This window comes from Heliangelus exortis, chromosome 9 (genome assembly GCF_036169615.1).
Source record: "Heliangelus exortis chromosome 9, bHelExo1.hap1, whole genome shotgun sequence".
Classification (NCBI taxonomy): Eukaryota; Metazoa; Chordata; class Aves; order Apodiformes; family Trochilidae; genus Heliangelus; species Heliangelus exortis.
Window position 1 is genome coordinate 14,390,847 of NC_092430.1, and position 18,373 is coordinate 14,409,219.

At 46.2% G+C, this 18,373-nt stretch overlaps 3 protein-coding genes across 7 annotated transcripts in view; 1 reads left to right on the forward strand and 2 right to left on the reverse strand.

Moving 5' to 3' along the window:
• Positions 1–7,122, forward strand: part of ATP13A5 (ATPase 13A5) — a 34,650-nt gene extending 27,528 nt beyond the window's left edge. For 2 of the 4 annotated variants that reach the window (XM_071752257.1, XM_071752258.1), the window contains exons 25-30: positions 593–665; positions 1,279–1,453; positions 2,470–2,660; positions 4,197–4,285; positions 5,141–5,221; positions 5,894–7,122. In XM_071752257.1, the coding sequence (XP_071608358.1) occupies positions 593–665; positions 1,279–1,453; positions 2,470–2,660; positions 4,197–4,285; positions 5,141–5,221; positions 5,894–6,097 (813 nt within the window). In that variant the 3' untranslated portion in view covers positions 6,098–7,122. Of the gene's footprint in view, positions 1–592; positions 666–1,278; positions 1,454–2,469; positions 2,661–4,129; positions 4,286–5,140; positions 5,222–5,893 lie in introns of those variants that run through there. The other 2 variants (XM_071752259.1, XM_071752260.1) reach the window with 2 other exon arrangements.
• PLAAT1 (phospholipase A and acyltransferase 1) lies at positions 7,054–10,392 on the reverse strand. 2 transcript variants are annotated; one of them, XM_071752284.1, is made up of 4 exons: positions 10,200–10,392; positions 9,511–9,709; positions 9,058–9,326; positions 7,054–8,650 (listed from the first exon to the last, which is right to left on the reverse strand). In XM_071752284.1, exons 2-4 carry the CDS (start codon positions 9,647–9,649, stop codon positions 8,549–8,551), a joined length of 510 nt encoding a protein of 169 aa, XP_071608385.1. In that variant the 5' UTR covers positions 9,650–9,709; positions 10,200–10,392; the 3' UTR covers positions 7,054–8,548. The 2 variants fall into 2 exon arrangements, with proteins under 2 accessions (XP_071608385.1, XP_071608386.1); XM_071752285.1 differs by having other exon boundaries at positions 9,511–9,706; positions 10,200–10,356.
• Positions 10,393–12,892: 2,500 nt separating this feature from the next.
• The window catches only part of LOC139800159 (IgGFc-binding protein-like), a 57,623-nt gene continuing 52,142 nt past the window's right edge, over positions 12,893–18,373 (reverse strand). Inside the window, exons 66-72 of the mRNA XM_071752978.1 lie at positions 17,927–18,103; positions 16,571–16,701; positions 15,446–15,645; positions 14,382–14,520; positions 13,975–14,106; positions 13,492–13,606; positions 12,893–13,147 (exon numbers count right to left, since the gene is read on the reverse strand). Of these exons, the coding sequence (XP_071609079.1) occupies positions 13,015–13,147; positions 13,492–13,606; positions 13,975–14,106; positions 14,382–14,520; positions 15,446–15,645; positions 16,571–16,701; positions 17,927–18,103 (1,027 nt within the window). The 3' untranslated portion in view covers positions 12,893–13,014. The remainder of the gene's footprint in view (positions 13,148–13,491; positions 13,607–13,974; positions 14,107–14,381; positions 14,521–15,445; positions 15,646–16,570; positions 16,702–17,926; positions 18,104–18,373) is intronic.

Here is an 18,373-nt window from a genome sequence, read left to right on the forward strand (position 1 = left end):
CATTAAAAGAAAAAAGGAAATTAATGCATTGATTTATTCAGGCCCAACTCTCTTGCCTCAGTTCATGCACATCTTCTATGCATGGTCCCACAGAGGATGATGGGCAGAAAGCCAAATGACCTGCAAGGCTTGTCCTGGCCTCAGTGGCAAACAGAGCACTGGTGGTTTACCACATGGGGACAGCTTCCCTGGCCACCGGTGTGAGCACAACAACTTTGTCCGTGTTCTCACTACCCAAAGACCTGGCAGAAAGTGAATATCTGTCATTGATATTGCTGTAGGCTGGGAGTGCATAACCTGATCTGAGTGGCCCAGGAGGCATTGATATCTGCTGGAAGGAGTGTGGAAAAACATTCTAATGCCACATTTTGATGTTGGGTTCCCCACAGGTGCTAGGAGTTAACAATGAGTTCAGTGGAAAGCAGCTGTCAGTTGGCAAGCTGGGCTTTCTGGTCCTCACAGGGCTGCATGAGAGTCATGAGGCTGCTGTTGCTGGCATGACATTGCTCTGAAATAGGATTGGATGCTACAGTTGGTACTGTCAAAGTTGTCATTGGTTCTCAGGTGATGCTACCTTTTTATTTTGTTACAGCAACTGCAAATCTTTGGGAATTACCAGTATTTGATACAAGATGTCATCATTACCCTTCTGGTTTGCCTAACAAGTAAGCAGCTCAGGGAAGCCAGCTGTGTCTGTCTGAGTGCCTGAGTGTAAATAGTTGATTTCATTTCCCATTAAAAATTGAACAAAGAGACAAGTTCTGCTGTCAGTAACATAAGCACTGATGGTAGAGAAATTCCCAGAGCTTGGAGTGTGGGATTTGTCTTTTTCAAACATGGCTGCAGTAGTCTGTACATAACAGATAGGGTTTTGGATGTGAGACTCAACTGGAAGAGGAGCAGTTGCTCTGATGACTGTTATTGGGCTTTGGACAGTCTAATGTCAGCTCCTGGCCTTTTGTGTGCTGCTTGTATGAGACCTGGTATGGCTCTGAGTCCACTGGAGATCCCCATCTGCAAGCGAGGATGTTGTTCCCCACTTTCTCTTTGCGTTCTTCAGGGGGGTTCTTGAGGGTGTGGGGGGGCAGATTTCAGAAGAGGTTGAACAGTGGAGATCAAAGCTATTCCTTGGTTACTTATTATGGCCAGGCTTTGCAGCATTCACCTGTGATGAGATGGTGTGGGGGTCTGCGTGCAGCTCTGCTTGCCCAGCAAGTGCAGAGGGATGCTGACGAGTTGGGCTGCCAAGGATTACAAGTACTTCTGGTTTCTCCCCAGTGAGCTTGACTGAAGCCTATCCAAAGCTGGCACCTTATCGCCCTCCTGGCCAGCTCATCTCACCTCCCTTGCTGCTCTCCATCATCCTCAACGTGTGCTTTACCATCATCATGCAAACCTGTGGCTTCCTCCTGGTGAAGCAGCAGCCCTGGTATGTAGAGCTGGCCAGCCAGAGGTAAGTTCCTCTTTTGGTCTCTGATCCCTAGCTTGCAGATCACAGTGCTGCTGTGTGCAGGGACACTCCAGCCTCACCTGGCCTGCAGCCAGGTGCATGTGGGACCTGACCAGGACAATTTCCACCCCACCCCCTTCTCTCAGCTGTGGATATGCTCAGCAGAGTGTTGCCAAGACAAAATTAGGTGGCTGTAGATGCCAGACAGAAATCTAAAGTGGCAGCCCAAAGGTAACTAACACACTTATGTTTTTCAAACATCTCTGAAGCTTGCTGCCTGTCTGAAATGTGAGAGAGGTGGTGGTGCTGAGGTCTTGGGGCACTGCGGACCTCCCTCCATCCCTTGTGTTATTCTCTCCTGGGGTCTTGGAAATAGTCCTCAGGCCAGGTTTTTCTGGAATCCAAGTTGGTTCAACAAAGAGTCACAAGGTCAGAAGTTGGCTCATTTCTGTGTTGGTGACAGGTAAAAAGTGTCCCTCCACATTACAGAGACAAATTTATATTATGTATTATGTACATACATTATATATTAATGACCAGCATATCATCAGGCAGCAATGAACAGGTAGGGGGGAGGCCCAGCAAGGTGTTTCAGTGGGATGATCCCAGGTGCCAGGGCTCACCTGGGCCATTTCCTTGACATTGCATGGATGAATCCCAAGGCGAGTGTGCCAGAGTGGTGTGCAGCAGCTGGGTCACTCAGCTGCATAGCCATGTCTCTCACATGCAGCTGTCATTGCCCATCTAAAAGATGAGATTTTGGCACAAACCAGAACATTGTACAGTTTTTTAATTTTGCTTTGTTTAAGGTTTGGTGGTTTTTGTGTTGTTGTTTGGGTTTTCTGTTGTTGTTGGGGTTTTATTGTTTGTTTGTTTGGTTGGTTTTTTTAATGTATGGTTTTCACTCCTGTGAGTAATGCCTTGTTATTATAGTAGGCTGAGTTGGGAAGAGGGAACTGCTGTTCACAGCTTACTGTTGCTGGAGAGTGCAGGAAAAAGTGCTGGGTGTTACCTTACAGACACTGCTCTCCAGGGAACCAGACCGTGTCCCCTAGCAGCCAAGGGGGAAACAGTACCAGCAGCAGTGCCCAGAGCACTGTCCTCAGCTATGAAGACACTACACTGTGGCCACTGTCTTCCATCAACTGCATTATTGTGGCCTTCATCTTTTCCAAGGGAAAGCCCTTTCGGAAGCCCATCTACACCAACTGTAAGTAGAGCTGGAGTAACATGTACTCCTCAGGCTTCTGTTCCTTCCCCAAAATAACCCCAGCAGGGTTCCGTGGATAGGGATGGAATGCTGTGGATTTTTCTGTACCCACACCAGTTACTGGCATGTAAAATAATTGTTGGTGTATGTGAGTTCCTACTTCTCCATTTCAAAAAAAACTCCATGCACACTGCTTATGTTAGCTTCTTCCTTGAGATAAGAGGCAGCAGAGCTGAAAAAATGAGACTGCATATTCATTTGGAAAATATGTGTTTTCTAGAGGATGATGGGCTAAATTTAGTGCAGAGCTGTGTATAATTGTGAACACAGAGAGTATGTGAGAATCAGATGTATTTGTTTCAACATAGGCACATCAAAAAGATTTCTCCTGAGATTCAATCTTACCTTGCCTGACATCCTAGAGATGAGATAGAAAAGCCTGTGATGATAGCATTGTTACAATCCTCTCACAATAACCTTTCTTCTTCTGTTTGAGTTTTACAGAGTAGCTCTTCTAGCTGTCTTTTGACTGTTGGCTCCTTTGCAATTTCAGCTTTTTGCTCATGGACAGGAGGGCAGGACTTTGCTTAATCTCAGTAGAGTTGATTTTGTTAGGTATTTTGATAAAAAGTGTGCCCCAGACCCATTTTACAGAGCACTGATCACCTGCAGAGGACAGGTGAGGCCAGAAGCTTCTCTGCAAGCAGGATAAACAACTCTGTCAGCTGAGAAACACTCCTCTGTGTTTTATCCCTGCTTGGGGACAGTCCCTAGGAGGAAGTAAAAGACAGTTCCTTTGGTTTTGCCACTCACTCAGCTCTGTCCCAGCTCTTCTCTGGCAGTGAGAAGGTTGCCAGGAGGCCATCCTGATGGTTGCCATTGGGAGCTGTTGACCCGATTAAGCTGTTAACCCAATGGGCTAAGCTCCCATCTTAACACAGGAGCTGCCAGTTTTAAGATGCTCAGCTCCTGGTAATTGCCAGGAGTTTGGTACCTTTGGACATCTGAACCATTTGCCATCACTCTATGGCCTCCTACTTTGGAAGAGGATGCAAAGCCAGCCAAACTCTTCCAGTGTAAGGCATGGGTACAGCCACCAGATGCATCTGGCCCTCCTTGGGAGGGAGCCCATGAGAGCAAGCATCCACCTCTGTTGCCTTCAGCCCTGGTGAATGGCTGAGCATGTGGAGGAGCGAGCGCAGGGGTAGAGCTGCTGGTGTGGCTCACAGCAGTGCCCTTTTGAAGCAGGTTTCTGTGGCTGTGTAAGAATCAGAATGTGCCAAATGACTTCTGGAACTAAAAACAGTGTAGGTGGTGAGCTTTGCAAAAGGCTGCTGGGGAACAGCTTCTCCAGTTTCTAGTTCACTCCCAGATCTCTTCTTTTAGGAGGGGGGAAGAAAGTCAGCTTATGTGATGGCAGTAACTTTACAAAATACTTTTACAGTATTAGCATTTGTGGCTCTTGTCAGTATATTTGCAGAGTTTTGTCACCAATGCCCCTCCCTCCCAGGTCCACAAATGCTCTTCTTTCCCTAGATGTATTTTCAGCCCTCCTGGCCCTCCAGCTTGCAATCTGCCTCTTCCTCTTCTTCGCTGACATGGATGCTGTCTACAGTGGCATGCAGGTAAACACAAACAGAATGTGAACTTCCTTTTCATGCCACATATTTTGCTGGCTCTTTACCTAAAAGTACAGAGCAGAAGCTACAGCTATGGTCATCTTAGAAATTAATTTGCTGATCTGCTGCTGAGTGGTCAACCCTTTCAAACTTCTCTGGCATCCTTCTGATAAGGGCTTGATTAATGAGGTATTGTTCCTCTTCTTTAAAGAACCGGTGGCAGCAGGGAAAAGAAGTGCCTATAATTTTCTGAGCTTTTCTTTGTGGCAGAAAAGCACAATAGGGTGGATTGTGGTTTTGCTTATTGGCTGGAGAAGCTCCAGCTGCTGCCTGCCCTTCCTTCTTTCCCCCTCCCCCCATGCACCATGAGCTCATGTGGTGCTGTGGCTGCCTCAGTCCCCCATGGCACTCAGCCAGGGCACTGCATGGGCAGCTGCCTCCAGCTGTGCTGCCCAACATCAAAACAGCCAAGCCCTGCAGCTCATCCCCAGTCATCCTGCAGGGGATGGATTTGGGTGGAGGCCTCTGATTAGGGTCAGCCTACACAGAGAGAGGGGTTGCTGCACATTGTGTATTACCTAAAGCTCCAGAGAAATATTTGGGCACCAGATCCTGCCCCAGGCACCTGATCTGCAGGTTTCAGCAGTATCTGAAATATCTGAGAGGAGTTTGCCAGATCTATGCCATGGGCAATCTGGCATCAAACCTTCCAAGATCTCTGTGACAAGGAATTACTGTCACTTCCTACTGCCTCCCCACTTGCCACTGGGAAAATGCTAGTCAGCCTCTCAAATCATTAGAACAGATGTATATCTTGGCAAGGCACTTAAACCTAATTGATGTTTGTGTCTTTTCCAACAGTTTCTTTGCACTCCTGTGATCTGGAGAGTTTATGTCTTACTGATGCTATTGGTCACCTTTTGCATATCTTTTTTTATAGAGGTGAGTGCATTTATTTGTCTCCTGTTCCCTGGGGTCAACAGAAACAGTGTCTGGTCAGGTCTTGATTTATCCATTTACAGCCAGTGTCCTCCAGTCACAGCACAAACCTCCAGACCTTTTTTACTATTCCCCCCCACTTATTTACTACTACTTATTTACTATTCCCCCCCCACCACTTGAGATTCAGTCAAATACATTTTCTGCAGCCCCAGAAATGATTCAGACCACATCTCTTAAGCCTTCAGAGAGGGAGCAAGCTGAAGAGCATCTTCCCATGAGGAGCAGGGGAGCAGACTGCAGCATGGGTCAGACACCTTAGTGTCACCTAGTCATTGCAGTAATGACTAAGCCCTGAAGTGCTTTGTGGGTCCAGGCTGGTGGCATCCACCACCAGGTATTGTGCTCAGTCATCCTACAGTCCCAGGAGGGTAAACATGGCCTTTGATTACCCCCTTCAGCTTAACTGAAATCAGAGTTGCCCTGGTATGACCAAGCAGAGCCTTCCAGTTCTGGATGAGGAAGGTAATATCTGGAAGATGTATTACTGAAGAGGAGTGCACATAGCCATGGGGCTCAGGGGGGGTTGCATGGCTTTTGTGGCTTTTGTTCCCGAGAGGTCCTTCCTCCCCCTGAAAGGCAGCAGCACTGACCCAGCACCATGTCACTCCACAGGATGTAATCCTGCAGAACAAGCAACTCTGGCTGCTGATTAAAGCCTGCTCTGGGTACCAGTCAAAGAGCCAGTACCGAAAGTGGCAGGGGGTGGTGCAGAAGGATCCTGACTGGCCTCCCATAAACACAAAAGAGTTTGTAGAAAAAGGCACAGATGAGATTTACATCAACCCCACCTACGAACACTGTGACGATGAGGACTAGGAGAGACCCCACTGGCAGCCTCCCTGGAACAGACCACATTTCCACCTGTGTGTGCCAGATTCAGATGTTGAAATTCCTGCAGAAAACCCTACCCACCGAGGGCCAGGCCGGGCTCACACTGCTTGTGCCCCAGAGCACAGCCAAGGATTATTCTCTCACCTACTGGTATACAACAACCCTGACTTTACTCCATGGCAACAGCAGGTCTTAGGCCTTGCCAGCATCTCCTACAAAGGCTCAAAAATCCTGAATATAGTGACGCAACAACCTCCATTGTTCCATGTCACACTTTCACCATGTTTCAGCCACTGCTCTTGCAAATCCTGCCAGTGCACCCACCGGGCTTGATGGAAAAGCAGTTCAAAATAAGTGACCTAATCTTGACTGCACAGGGAGGCCCATTTACAACTGCAAAGTCGTAAGTTACGTGGAATATTGCAGTTTCCAAGAACTACAGTCCAGTTTCCCAGATGAAGTAAGTTCAGATTCCTTGCACCCCGCAGTGAATTGCAGTTCTACCTTGCCTGTTTTTGCAGACTTAATAATCTGAGTACAGGAGAGGTTAAAGCTAACACCTTGCTGTACAACCAGACTGTGAGGATCTGCCCCACTTAAGCTTGCAAAGTCAAAGGACAGCACAGCTGCCATGCACATGACCCCCCACCCAGTTTGTGCTAAGTCCTGGCCCATGTTTGGTGTCACGTGGAAGAAAGCAGAGCTAAGCCTTGGCTTCTTGCATTAACTAGGTCATGCAAAGCAAGGATTTAATGTGCTCTGGGCAACAGCTGCTGCACAGGTACAAGAAGCTGTGCCCTACCCTACCCGCTCTTCCCTCCTGTTAGCTGTTCAACCACCTAATTAGTTCAGCTATAACAGAACTTTTGACTACATTTGCAGGAAGCAAAAAAGGACTTTCAGATTCAATTTTATTACAGTATATTTACTTTCAGATTCAGTTTTATTACAGTATATTTTCCACTCTTAAAAATTTTATTTAAATATAGTAAGGACACTACAAAATACAACCAGAGGCCTTGGATTTGTTATTTCAAACACTGAAGCAACTGATGTTTAAAAAAAGCTTCTGACCCTGTTGTGTACACATTAAGATCAGATGAAAATAGCAAGTCTCTTACAGACAGCTCTTTTGCTCCCATCTCTTCTAACATTCCAGGCAGCTGACTGCAAGGAAAGCAACACAGGATTGAATTTCTGTAACACAGTTTCAAACTTGTGAGTCAGATCCTCCTGGAAAGAGTAACAAACCACACTTTTCCAAAACCTTTTTTTTCTAAGACAAGCCACATGTCAGCTCTGTGACAAGGAAATAGTGGGGTGCTGTAAATTTGGAGATGGGGCATAGGTGCTGAATGGCAAATTCTCCAGGTATGCTGCCCACAGCTCCAGAGGCACCCTGGCTTTGCCTTCCCACTGGTTGGAGAAAGATCTTACTTGGGTTGGGGCTACAAACTGCTTAAATTTAACTTCTGGCCATGAAGAGCCAATGGCCACACCTGCTGGGGGCAGAAGTTCCTGCTGCTCTTGCAATCCATAGTGGTCTTTATTGAAACTTCAGTGCTTTGGCAGCCCAAAGAGTAGAATTCCTAAACATTTTGGGCTGGAAGAAACCATAAATATCCTCTAGTAAATGTGATCAGGTCCAATACCAACAATCACTGCCCTTACAGGGATGAAGAGGGAAAATTCAGTGGCCCGGCAGTTCTAACCTGGAACAAACTGTCAGAGGAGAAGGTAGCCTGGTTTTTTCTCAGATCCCCCCAAACCAGTCTGCTTGCTCCCAAAGAGAGTCAGAGGACCCAAAGAAAGAGATGCTTTACAGGCAGGAAAAAACTGAGCAAAACACCACCTCAAAAGCAGAGCACTCTGTTAAACAGAGGAACAAAGCTTGCAAGACCTGCTCTTCTTCCCTTCCTCCTGCCCTCACAGAAGCAGCTCAGTTTAGGCACTGTGGACACAGGTTCTGAGACACAGTCCATGCCTTGTCTGCCCTTCCAGAGGCCTGGGAACCTGGGGGTTTCCCACTTGCACTGGCACTCAGCTGGAGGACACATGGTAAGTCCTCAGCAATACTTTAAAATTACTTTTGATTAAAAAAAGTAAAAACGTTAAGGTTTACATAAGTTGTTCAAAGGAAGAGCTCACAGGATATAGTTGTTAAGAGCAGAATGCATGTAGAAAGTCTGTGCCAGCCCTCAGCAGTGCACCAGAGTATGAGGATGGAGAATTTGCTTGTAAGTGCTTTCAGACTACCAGGAAAAAAAAAATCACATGCAATTAAATATAATCAGGTGTGGTAAACAGGTCAGCTCTGCTCTCAGGAAGGGAGACACAGTTGTTAGTAAGTCCTAGGGGCAGCTGTGGCCACAAACTGTCCGGGGTCCTTCCAGGCCAGGGGCTCCCTGCCCTGCTCAAGCTCATTCCAACAGCCCATCAGTTTTTTCTTTCTCTGGATCTGCTCCAGAGCAAGCCCATCACGGAGAAGGCACCAAGGACAACTGTTGCAATGCCAAGAGCAGTGATGGTGTTGTCAACCTGCAAAGGGAAAGTGAAACATAGGCTAGAAATTTGATAAGTTTTTTTTTTTTTTTTTTTTTAACCCCTAGGCACCACAGTGAAGAGGGGGCAGAAATAAACAAGGCAATTAAATGAATGAGAGACACCTGTCCCATAAGCAAAAGGGCAACACCTGGATGTTTATCCTTGGATTATGGCATTCAGTAAGAGGGCACTATCAGGGTACAGAGAGACCATACAGACCCTCCTGGGCCAGGGTCTCCAATGAAGTCAGAGGCAATGAAGGTCGGGACCCCACACCTGGGGCTTTGCTGTCCCCAGGCATCTTGTAGGATGTGCTCTGGTCCAGGGGCTCACAGAGAGCAGCAGGAAGGTGCACTGTGAGGCACACTGTGAGGCACACAGAGCTACCCCATGTCACTTACCTGCTCAGAAACCCCCTCGCCGTAGCGGAGCATTGTCACAAAGTGCTCGCAGTTGTTGCCAAGCACGTCGTAGGACACCTCCTGGTTGATGAAGCGCTTCGCGCGCCGGATAATGTCCTTCACTGGGAGGGGAGTGTACTTTGCGTCGTACTTGTTGTTGATGTGGTAGGTGTTGCTTCCCACCACTTCCTTCAGAAGCTGCATCCTCACCCGGGCCTTTCCACTTACCACTGCCTTGGCACTGCTCAGCGCAACCGAGGGCCCTTCATCTGGGGAAGGCAGGGAGAGGGTGAGCCAGGCAGACCCCATCTGGCCCCTCCAAGACCTGAGGTACTTCTGGCTGACGCTGGGAAAGGCTATCTACACAGGGGGTCCACTGGCACATAGAGAGAGACATGGCTCATGGTGACCCCAAGGTCCCCTCTGTACCCTGTCGGGCTGCACCAGCCTTACCTACAGGCGTCACGTTGATGACATACCCGTCCCCCAGGTAGAGGGCCCAGTGCTGGTAATGTGGCCGGAAGATCTCGATCAGGTCTCCAGGCTCAGGGCCTTCGTAAGGTTCCATCTCAACAGAGTGACGTAAGGCCATGCTCCTCTTTCTGAGCACAGCGAAGAGAGGGGAGGTCTGGGACTGTACAACGGGTATCTGCTGGGAGAAGCCAGGCAGGGAGCTCGTTAGGGTCTGGAACTGGCACACTATTGAGTATCATCAGGTGGCACCTGACCGCTGCTGTAGCGGTACCCCTCGCCGCAGGGCCCTGCCCGGGATGGTCAGTCCCTCCTGCCAGCGAGGCGGCAAGTCCCGAGCTCGCCGAGGGCATCAGGCCAGGGGTGAAGCCGTGATGGGCGGGCACGCAGCGCCCCCCCGCCCCGGGACTGCCGCCGCTCCCGACACCTCAAATCCCCACCCCTCGCCGGGGCCTCCTTCGCTGGGGTTCTCCTTGTCCCTACACCGGGTCCCAGCTGCCCGGGGGAGGCGGGCATCGGACTACGGCGCCTGTCTCTAAGCTCCGGCACGTCCGGCAGCTCGGAACGGCCGCCGCCGGTACCTCTGTGCCGCAGAGCGGGGCACATCCCGCTGGCAAACACATCCTCCCACCCCCGGGGCTGTTCCCCTCCCCGCGTAGCGCCCCGCTCACCCCCAGCGCCCTTCCTGCTGCTACCCAGACCGGACCAACGCCTTCTGGAATCTGCCGGGCAGCGGCGGAAGTTGGGCCGGGCCCTCGCCCCTCCCGTCCGCTGCACTGGGCAGCAACCCGGCGGGCGGTGCTTGCACGGGCCCCAGGGAGCTGCGGGATGCCCGGCACCTCCCTCCAGCTGGCGGAGGCTCCGCTCTAATGGGTGTTCCCCCCCACCACCCGTTGGGTGGAAATACGCGTCCAGCCCCGGGGAACAGGGGATGCCGCCTCCGCTCCCCGGAGCTGTGTGCGGGGCCGGGGAGGTTGTCCTGCCAGCATCCCTCACCGGGAAACCTCTCGAGAGGGAAAAGGGGTGCTGCCGATTCACTTCTTGGCTGGTCAAGAGGAGCAAGAGAGGTGGTGCTCAAAGTAAATCCTAAAGGCCGGTTTAGGGCGAAGACGTTTCTAGGATGGCTTTTCATGCTGTGGACCAGGCATTTTTCCTTCAGGACATCAGGGGAGTCTAACGCCTGTGACTGGGAAGAGGCCCCCGAGCTGAGGGGTGAGCATAAAGGAGCAAAGGCTGTAGCCGGCACAGTATGCTAAAAAGGATTTGTGCTGAGAGTGAGCTGAACTGGGCACTGTGTTTAAAGCCCAGTGTTTCAAAAATCAGGTGAGCAAACCAGTTGATATGAGATCAAAGCAGCAGCAAATTTATGAACTTTCTGGCTTTTATTGTCATGAAATAGTTAATTCAGTAGAGCACTGAATTGCAGTTCTGCTTTCTGTATCAAATATTTGTTTTTCAAATCTGAAGTATTTACAAAGCTTTGCAGTGGAAAGCCAAGTCAGTTTTTGTGGTACTGAAAAAAATAGAGTATATCAATGGAAACCCAGAAACCCGTTTTACCTGGGGTCAGCTGGGCCCTGTTGCTTGGGAGAGCCAGGACCGGAATCCTGCAAGGCAGGGGTGGGCCTCTGCACCCACCACTGGAAGGGGAGGCCAGCGTGGTCAGCACGGCTCTACAGGCATGGAATTGCAGTGCTGGCAAGCTTTGCTAGAGAACAATAGGGAGCTGCTGCTGAACAGACAGGAAAGATGCATTTATAATAATGGTGAAATTCCAGCATAAGGTTGACAGTTCATCTGTGTACAGGTAGGTCCCTTGCGTTGTTTCATTTTCTTTGTGTAACAAGGCTAGAAGTATCTTCAAAAGAGCTGTGCTGTGCATATATGAACAGCTGGCATGTTCTTGAATGGGCCAGGATAAAATGCCTTTTCATGGGGGTTACAAATACTTTTCTGGCTAACAACACGTGAGTTTATGGATGCAAGGGAAAGAAGAAAGGGTAAGTAAACAAAACACTATGGCAGAAACAACAGGAAGCCCATGCTGTACCTCACTATAACCAGAAGTGAGACTGCAAAGAACTGGAAAAGCACCAGTAAAACCATAATGGTGCATTCTGTACATCTCAAAGCACTCACAGCACTGGAAATTCGTTCAGGGATTGTACAAGGCCCAAGGAGCATCTTGGCCCTCTGATCCTTGTGAGTGGTTGTGGGAGACCAAATGAAGGGACAGGTCCACTAAGGTAGTGGTCCCCCAAGACAGAGACCTGTTTGCTGGGGGGGTTGTGTGTTTCAATAAGAGATGAAACTTGGTAAGAGCAAGGGAGTGGAGAGTGCCCAAGCTCTACCAATAAATATCTTGAATACTTGCAGAGGCTTTTTGGACACTGCCCTGAAATGAAGCCCCTCAGAAAGGAGTGGTCTGCACTAGCATAGAAAGGGGGAATTGATGACAAAGGGAAGATTGTTGAGGAATACAAGAAGCTGGTAAAGGCCTGTATAAAAGCCTTGAACAGTTAGAGGACTGAGGTAAGAAGACTCCAGCTTGCATACCTTAATAGCCATTAATCTCCTGAGGAGGAACCTTGAGATACAACAAAAGAAAAATGGTGCCCCAAGGCACAAAGTCAGCAAAACCTGTGGTAACTGGGGGAAAGATTATGACAGCAGAGGGAAATTGTGACCACTGACCCAATTCAGGACTGAAAATCTTGACCCCCCACCCACAAGGAGCATGAGTGCTACTTTACATAGCAAGTGAGGACAGCCAAACCAATAGTTAATGACAAGGACAAATTATCTTGCACTATGCATTAATTTGCATATAAACTGGGAAAAAAGTCCCTAAGGTCTAAAACTTTGTGGATTTACCACCTTGTACCCCTTTCTGTGATGAGCACTCTCCACACCAAGCACCCCTGGTGGCTGGCCCAGTGCTGGATCCACATTGATCAGGGTGTGGTAGCTTCACAGTTTGTGAAGAACCCAAGGAGAGTTTATGACAAGACTCATTCTTCAGAAAGTTTTTGTGAAGTTGTGCTGTTGCTTAGCCCCCACAAGCAGGGGACCAGTTCTTGTCCCAGTGGGCTAATGCCTTCCTCATGGAAGAATCTGGGTAAAATGATCTCACGAAGACCTGCCTGGAATGCTGGAATTTATTCTGACTTCATCAGTCTATGGTTTGTATGTCTATCAGAGGTGTCTATGTGATAGTGTGCAGCACACTTGTACTAGAATTTTTTTTCTGGACTTCGTGTTTTTGAAAGAACCTCTGAAGACAACACGGTCTCTTATGGGAGGACATATTTCATTTTGGATCTACAACATGAGATGGTGCATTCTAGATGAACACTTTCAAAGGTTTGCAGTAAATGCAATATTTTATTATTATTCTCAAAGTATAAGGAACACTTAAAATACAAGAGCAGAAATTAATACAAATGAATTGGGAAAGTATTCTAACTATAGTTATGCATTTTCAGATTAATTTTGATCAAATGCAGCATTCACCATACAGCCATACTCTTGCTTAAGTCTTCGTTCCTTTTGTTCATCTCTGGACCATTTCAAAGTTGATTCTCTTGATACCACAGCTGTATCCACCTTTCTCTTTCTCCTGCACAATGGAAAAAACAGAACAACCCAGCCATTTTTAATTTCTAATCTTAGCTGTAATGAGAGGTCAAATAACAGTGCAAGCAGGAGTGATATCACATTTTGGAGAAGACAGATTTTTTGTGATAATGATGCATATGCTCTGTCTAAAGGAAATGACATATGTTTGTTTCTGTAGAAAAAGCCAAGTTTCCCCTCATGTTCATCAAATGATGTCCTGAATATTGTGGTTCCTCTCTGGTCCTGCAGGTATGTGACTACTGGGAGTTTAGAGGTTTACAGGTCCTAAAAGGGGTTTATGCATCTTGACTCTGCAGCATATGTCAAAGCTTGCAAAAGCCTTACCTGTACAGGTACACTATAGAGGAGATGAGAATGACAATAACTGCCACGCTTGCCACAACTCCAATAATGATGGGAATTGTATGGTCCTGAGAATCTTCTGTGGAAGGGTCTTCAGCTGAAGAAGAAATAAGATCCCTGTCAGTGAAAGCCAACCCATACTGCTTACAGCGAGCAGAAAAATTTTTCTAAGCCCATGTCTATCTGCTTGGTTTACACAGATAGATTCTCTGATGAATGTGGCTTTCTGAAGCAGTGTCAGACTCAGGTCCTGTATGCTTTGCAGAACCTCGCTATCATGCCTTCTAGCACCTCCCCACTGGCGATTGTGGCTCCTTCTCTCTGCTTGGCTGGCCACAGGCTTTCAGCAACTGGTTTATTAATATACAACATGGAAATGATAAGCTCAGTCTTCTCCATAATGACACCCATTTTTGAAAACAATGTGTGTAATGCAGACAGTGAAATCCTCAATAGTTTTATTACCTATCCTTTCATCCTCGCATTTTGATCCTGTGTACAGTTCTGGACATTCACAGAAGAAGTGGAGAGATGTGCTGTTGCTAATTTCAGAGCAAACACCATCATTCTTACAAGGATCTGGCATACATGGTCCACCTAGCACAAAGGAAAGAGAAACAATTCAGACTCTCTGATGATCCAAACCTGAAAGAAGTATTCTTGCTTAGATTACACTGACTCATAATTCTGGACATCCTCTGTATTTTAAGGCACATTATTTGTACTCTACAACAGAAATAAGGGAAAGGAACATTCCCACCAGTGAAACATCATGGCAAGATCACAGCAATTATCTCTAACCCAGTGGTGTTCTCTAACCAGCAAGTCAAGACTTCTTAGCATTAAAGACAGCATGGTAGTGGTTGACTCACTCTTGTAGCAGCCCCAACTGTAGTTGGAAATGCCGCAGATTTCATCAGATGTACACCCTATGTTAAAGCAGGAGACAGTGGAGCTTTCTGTGCACTGGCATCTCTGAGAGCAGTCATCAGTGGTGAAGGTTTCTCCAATCTGAAAGACAGCAGATAAACATTAAAAAACATAAAAATCAGCCAGAATAACCATGAATGAAGTACTGGGGCTCCACGCTACTTCTTTTGATGCCTTTCTGATGAATAACAACAGGGCAGTTGTTTGGTTTTTTTAAACAGTTTTTACAAAAAAGAAAGCAAGCAGCTTACTAATGCGGCTCCTTAAAACGCAAGGATGGCCCAAGAAGGAAGGCAAGAAAAGAGCTTGGGGTATGACATCCTAGCCCCAGATGGGGGACTTGTGCAACCAGCAGTGTCTACCTGTTGCTGGAGGTAAGAGAGAGTGGCAGATGTGTCACATCGTGCTTCCAAGGCAATATAGAAATGCTGTGTGACATTTTTCTGCCAAGTGCCACCTCTTCATATTAAGTAGCTCCCTCCTCCCTTAAAACAATTTTTACTGGCTTAGGCCTTTTCTGTACTCATGTTAAAACAGATTATAAAACTCTTTTATCCTGCAGCAACAATGGAGGATTCTCAGAAGTCAACCTTGCTCAGCGCTCTCTTCATGTTGTAGCCAACTCTACAGACTCCCTGCCTTGGCCATAACACTCCTCAGAGAAAGGGACCACAGTAACTGGCAGAATTTTTCTGTAAGTGGTCTGTTGGAAACTTTAGGGTCTATTATTTAGAGTATTAGAAGTGAAAAATTAATGTGGAAGTCAGAGTTTAATAATGTACTTTCTCCAAGGGCCTGCCTTCAGTGTTCTGGCAGGAAGGATTTCAGAGGCAGATCTGCTCTCTCTTCTCCAGAAACCAGAATTTGATTTTAATTTAAAACAACTTTTTTCCTAATGCAAAATTACAGGCTGAGGAGAATGAGGAGATTGTCAAAATAATTAGCAGAAGAAAATATTGTTTGGTGCCTCAGGAGCTGGATGACCCCCCCCCCAGAGAGACTGTACCTCGTAATATTTGTCAAGGTATGTGCAGCCACATTGTTTGTAGGGCACACAGTCAGAACCACTGAGAACATAGCCAGGGAGACATTCACAGCCTTCAACACAAGGTGATTCACACTCAGAAGGGCTGGTCAAGTCACTGCAGGATGCTGGGCATGCAGACATACATGAGCTGTATTTGCTTTTGTCAGGACATGATATACCTGTAAAAATAAGGAGAGTTTGGCTCTATCAGGCTGTTAGAACTTACACAGTGCTCTTGTGCATAGGATTTTACCATTTTGCAGGAGGTGATATGGTGCACATAAAACACAGATATGTGTATACATATATAATAATACTGAAGCTGTAAGTAAAGCACTCCACAGTCAGGAAAGGCATCAACAAAGTTATTTGTGTGCTGTGCTTTCCTTCTGGTGTTCACTGATCTCGAATAACTTCTCACATTTTCAGGGTAGCCAAACCTGCAAGCAGCGGAGCTGTTTCACAACTCTGGGAACTGTGTTTCACCAGTAATACAAAGTCCTTTAACTGTGGGTGATGCAGAGGAAATAGCATTTGATAAATCTCCTATCTTAAAAAAACAACAACAAAACAAACCACAACAACAAACCCTAAGAAAAAAGGGTTTGTAATTACTATAAGTTTTATTTCAGAATTTTTTAGCCTTGGAGTTTTCATCCAAATATTTTTTATCTTAAAATTTCACAGGCAAAAAATATAGTTAATGTATTTTTAAAATTTTAAAGGAGATTGAATTGAAATGCTTTTCATTCAGATTTGTCAATTGTAGTGGTCTCAAAAATTTTAACTTTTTTGCCAGGTTGGGAATAGGAACATTTTTTTCTCTCACAAGACTTCTGATGACAGGGCAGCTGACAGCTCTGCTTTCCTAAGTAGCTTTCTAAGCTGGGGTCTAAATGCAAAAGACAGCATGGGATTCAGCAGGGAGGCCAGAAGAGCAAGTGTGCATGCTAGACTGTGAACAATGACTGAAATGTGAATCAACATTCTTTTACTCTCTGAGAAGCTTTGGTAGCCTGACCAGTATCTAGTAAAAGCCTCAAAACTCAAAATCTGAGAGTACCTGAGGCAAAACCCATACTTTCTTGTTCTTCTTGTGCTTACCACAAGCTGTCTGTTGCCTCCAGCCTTCCATACTGACTCCTTGCTGCTGACAAGCCAGCACATATTCCTCCAGGCTGCGACATAAGGTAGCATCCTCATCTCCTGCCACACACATATCAAACAGGCAGCTCCTGTGTGCAAGATGAGAAAGTGTTCATTTCCAATACCTTTGTTATTGTTTATTTTCAGCTGCTTTTTTGCCTGAATCTTGAGTTACTTCTGTTTTCCTGTACCTGTCTAACAGGAAAACAGAAGAATAAAAAAAACGTGGCCACATGATTGGGCAGATCAGGTCATTTGTTGTGCAGCTGCTGTTAACATGCAAGGTATTAGTATATTAACAGTCGATAAACAGGTACCGGAGTCCTTGTCACAATAAGCTGTTCTTTGGTGTCTGATTGTTTTGGGCTGTCGTGTCTAAACATTGCTTGTAGAGCACTTTTTAGTGCTGCTAAGTGATAGCTGCACTACACGCTTCTTTCACTCCATGAGTGCCTTCCCCATGTCCAAATTCCTTGAATATGGACAAAGAATTCTGTTTTACCCAGTGTTTGTTTGGCAGTGCTATCTTCTCAGCTTTGCTCATCATCTGACTGTTACCTGAATACTTGGAAGGCAGAACAGGCTGCCCAGCCCCATGCTAGAGTGAGGAGAAGACTAGGCTTATGCTAAGAATTAGGATATATACGCTGAAGCCAGTGGTCCAGTTTGTTTGACTTAAGATACCTTCACATTGTTTTCACAGCTAGGAGAGACTCTGAGGTGGGCATTCACTCATCTTTAAACATGAGGTGCAACTATTTGACTAGAGAAACTGGAAGTCACTTAGTAAATTTGTGGCTGATGATAGATGAATGATGAATATGGGGATGAATCGACAAGTTTCATGCAGTTCAAAATTAGGTGTGTAGGAATTTATGTATATAGGAGGTCAGAACAGCCTTGAAACACAGCAGGGAGAACTTTCCTGAAGATACTGGTCTAGTTACTCTTCACTAATGTGTTTTTTTCACTTTTCCATGAGAAATTCAAGAAGTGTCAATGACAGCTTCATCCTTTGTGGCTATAGCACAAAGGCTGGATTTTATGCAGCTAAAATTGCTAAATGGAAACTAATAGAGCCAGGTATCAAGTTCTCACTGAATGAGGAAGGGAGATCATCACACTTACTTAAAAATAAATAAGAGGATTTAAATGTATAAATAATGGAATCACAGGGTCCAGTTCTCCAAAGACACTTACTATCCTCAATTCCTATTAATACCTTGGAGACCAGAGATGCAAAGTCCTTTCAAGAAACTTGCACCAAAATGATTTTGCAAATGGGGAGGACAACTGTCTGCAGTAGTCACTTACGTGAAATAGAAATCTGGTGTGACAATAGAATGACACTTTACAAAAGGACCATTTGAGTCAGTCAGGATTTGACATTTAGAAGTTATGTTTTTGCTACCCAGCTGTTCTTCATCGCAGCCTTGGAAGAGCCCTGGATCTGGTTCCTCCTCAGACTCATCTTCTGAATTGACATCTCGCCTGGAAATTAAGTTATTATGAAACCATCAGTTCTCTGTATGTCTAGCAGTTATGTTACTACATTCTGCACAACACCACAAGAGTACTTCTGCCTTGTGGTGTAAGTCTGAACTTACTTCTCACTCATAATTTATTCTGAATGCAAAGGAGATAGATAAAGCAAATGAAAGAGGTACTAGAACACTTCCTATCATCTCAGAGGTTTATGGGTATTTAAATCAAAATAGATAGCTGTAATTATAACTTTGGAAATTCTGCATGACACAAGCT

Excerpts from the sequence above, each read along its gene's own strand:
- PLAAT1 (XM_071752284.1), bottom strand. The coding sequence starts at position 9,649 with ATGGCCTTACGTCACTCTGTTGAGATGGAACCTTACGAAGGCCCTGAG. Across the intron at positions 9,327-9,510 it reads CATCAACGTGACGCCTGTAG|ATGAAGGGCCCTCGGTTGCG; the intron begins GTAAGGCTGGTG and ends TGCCTTCCCCAG. Across the intron at positions 8,651-9,057 it reads GCGAGGGGGTTTCTGAGCAG|GTTGACAACACCATCACTGC; the intron begins GTAAGTGACATG and ends TTCCCTTTGCAG.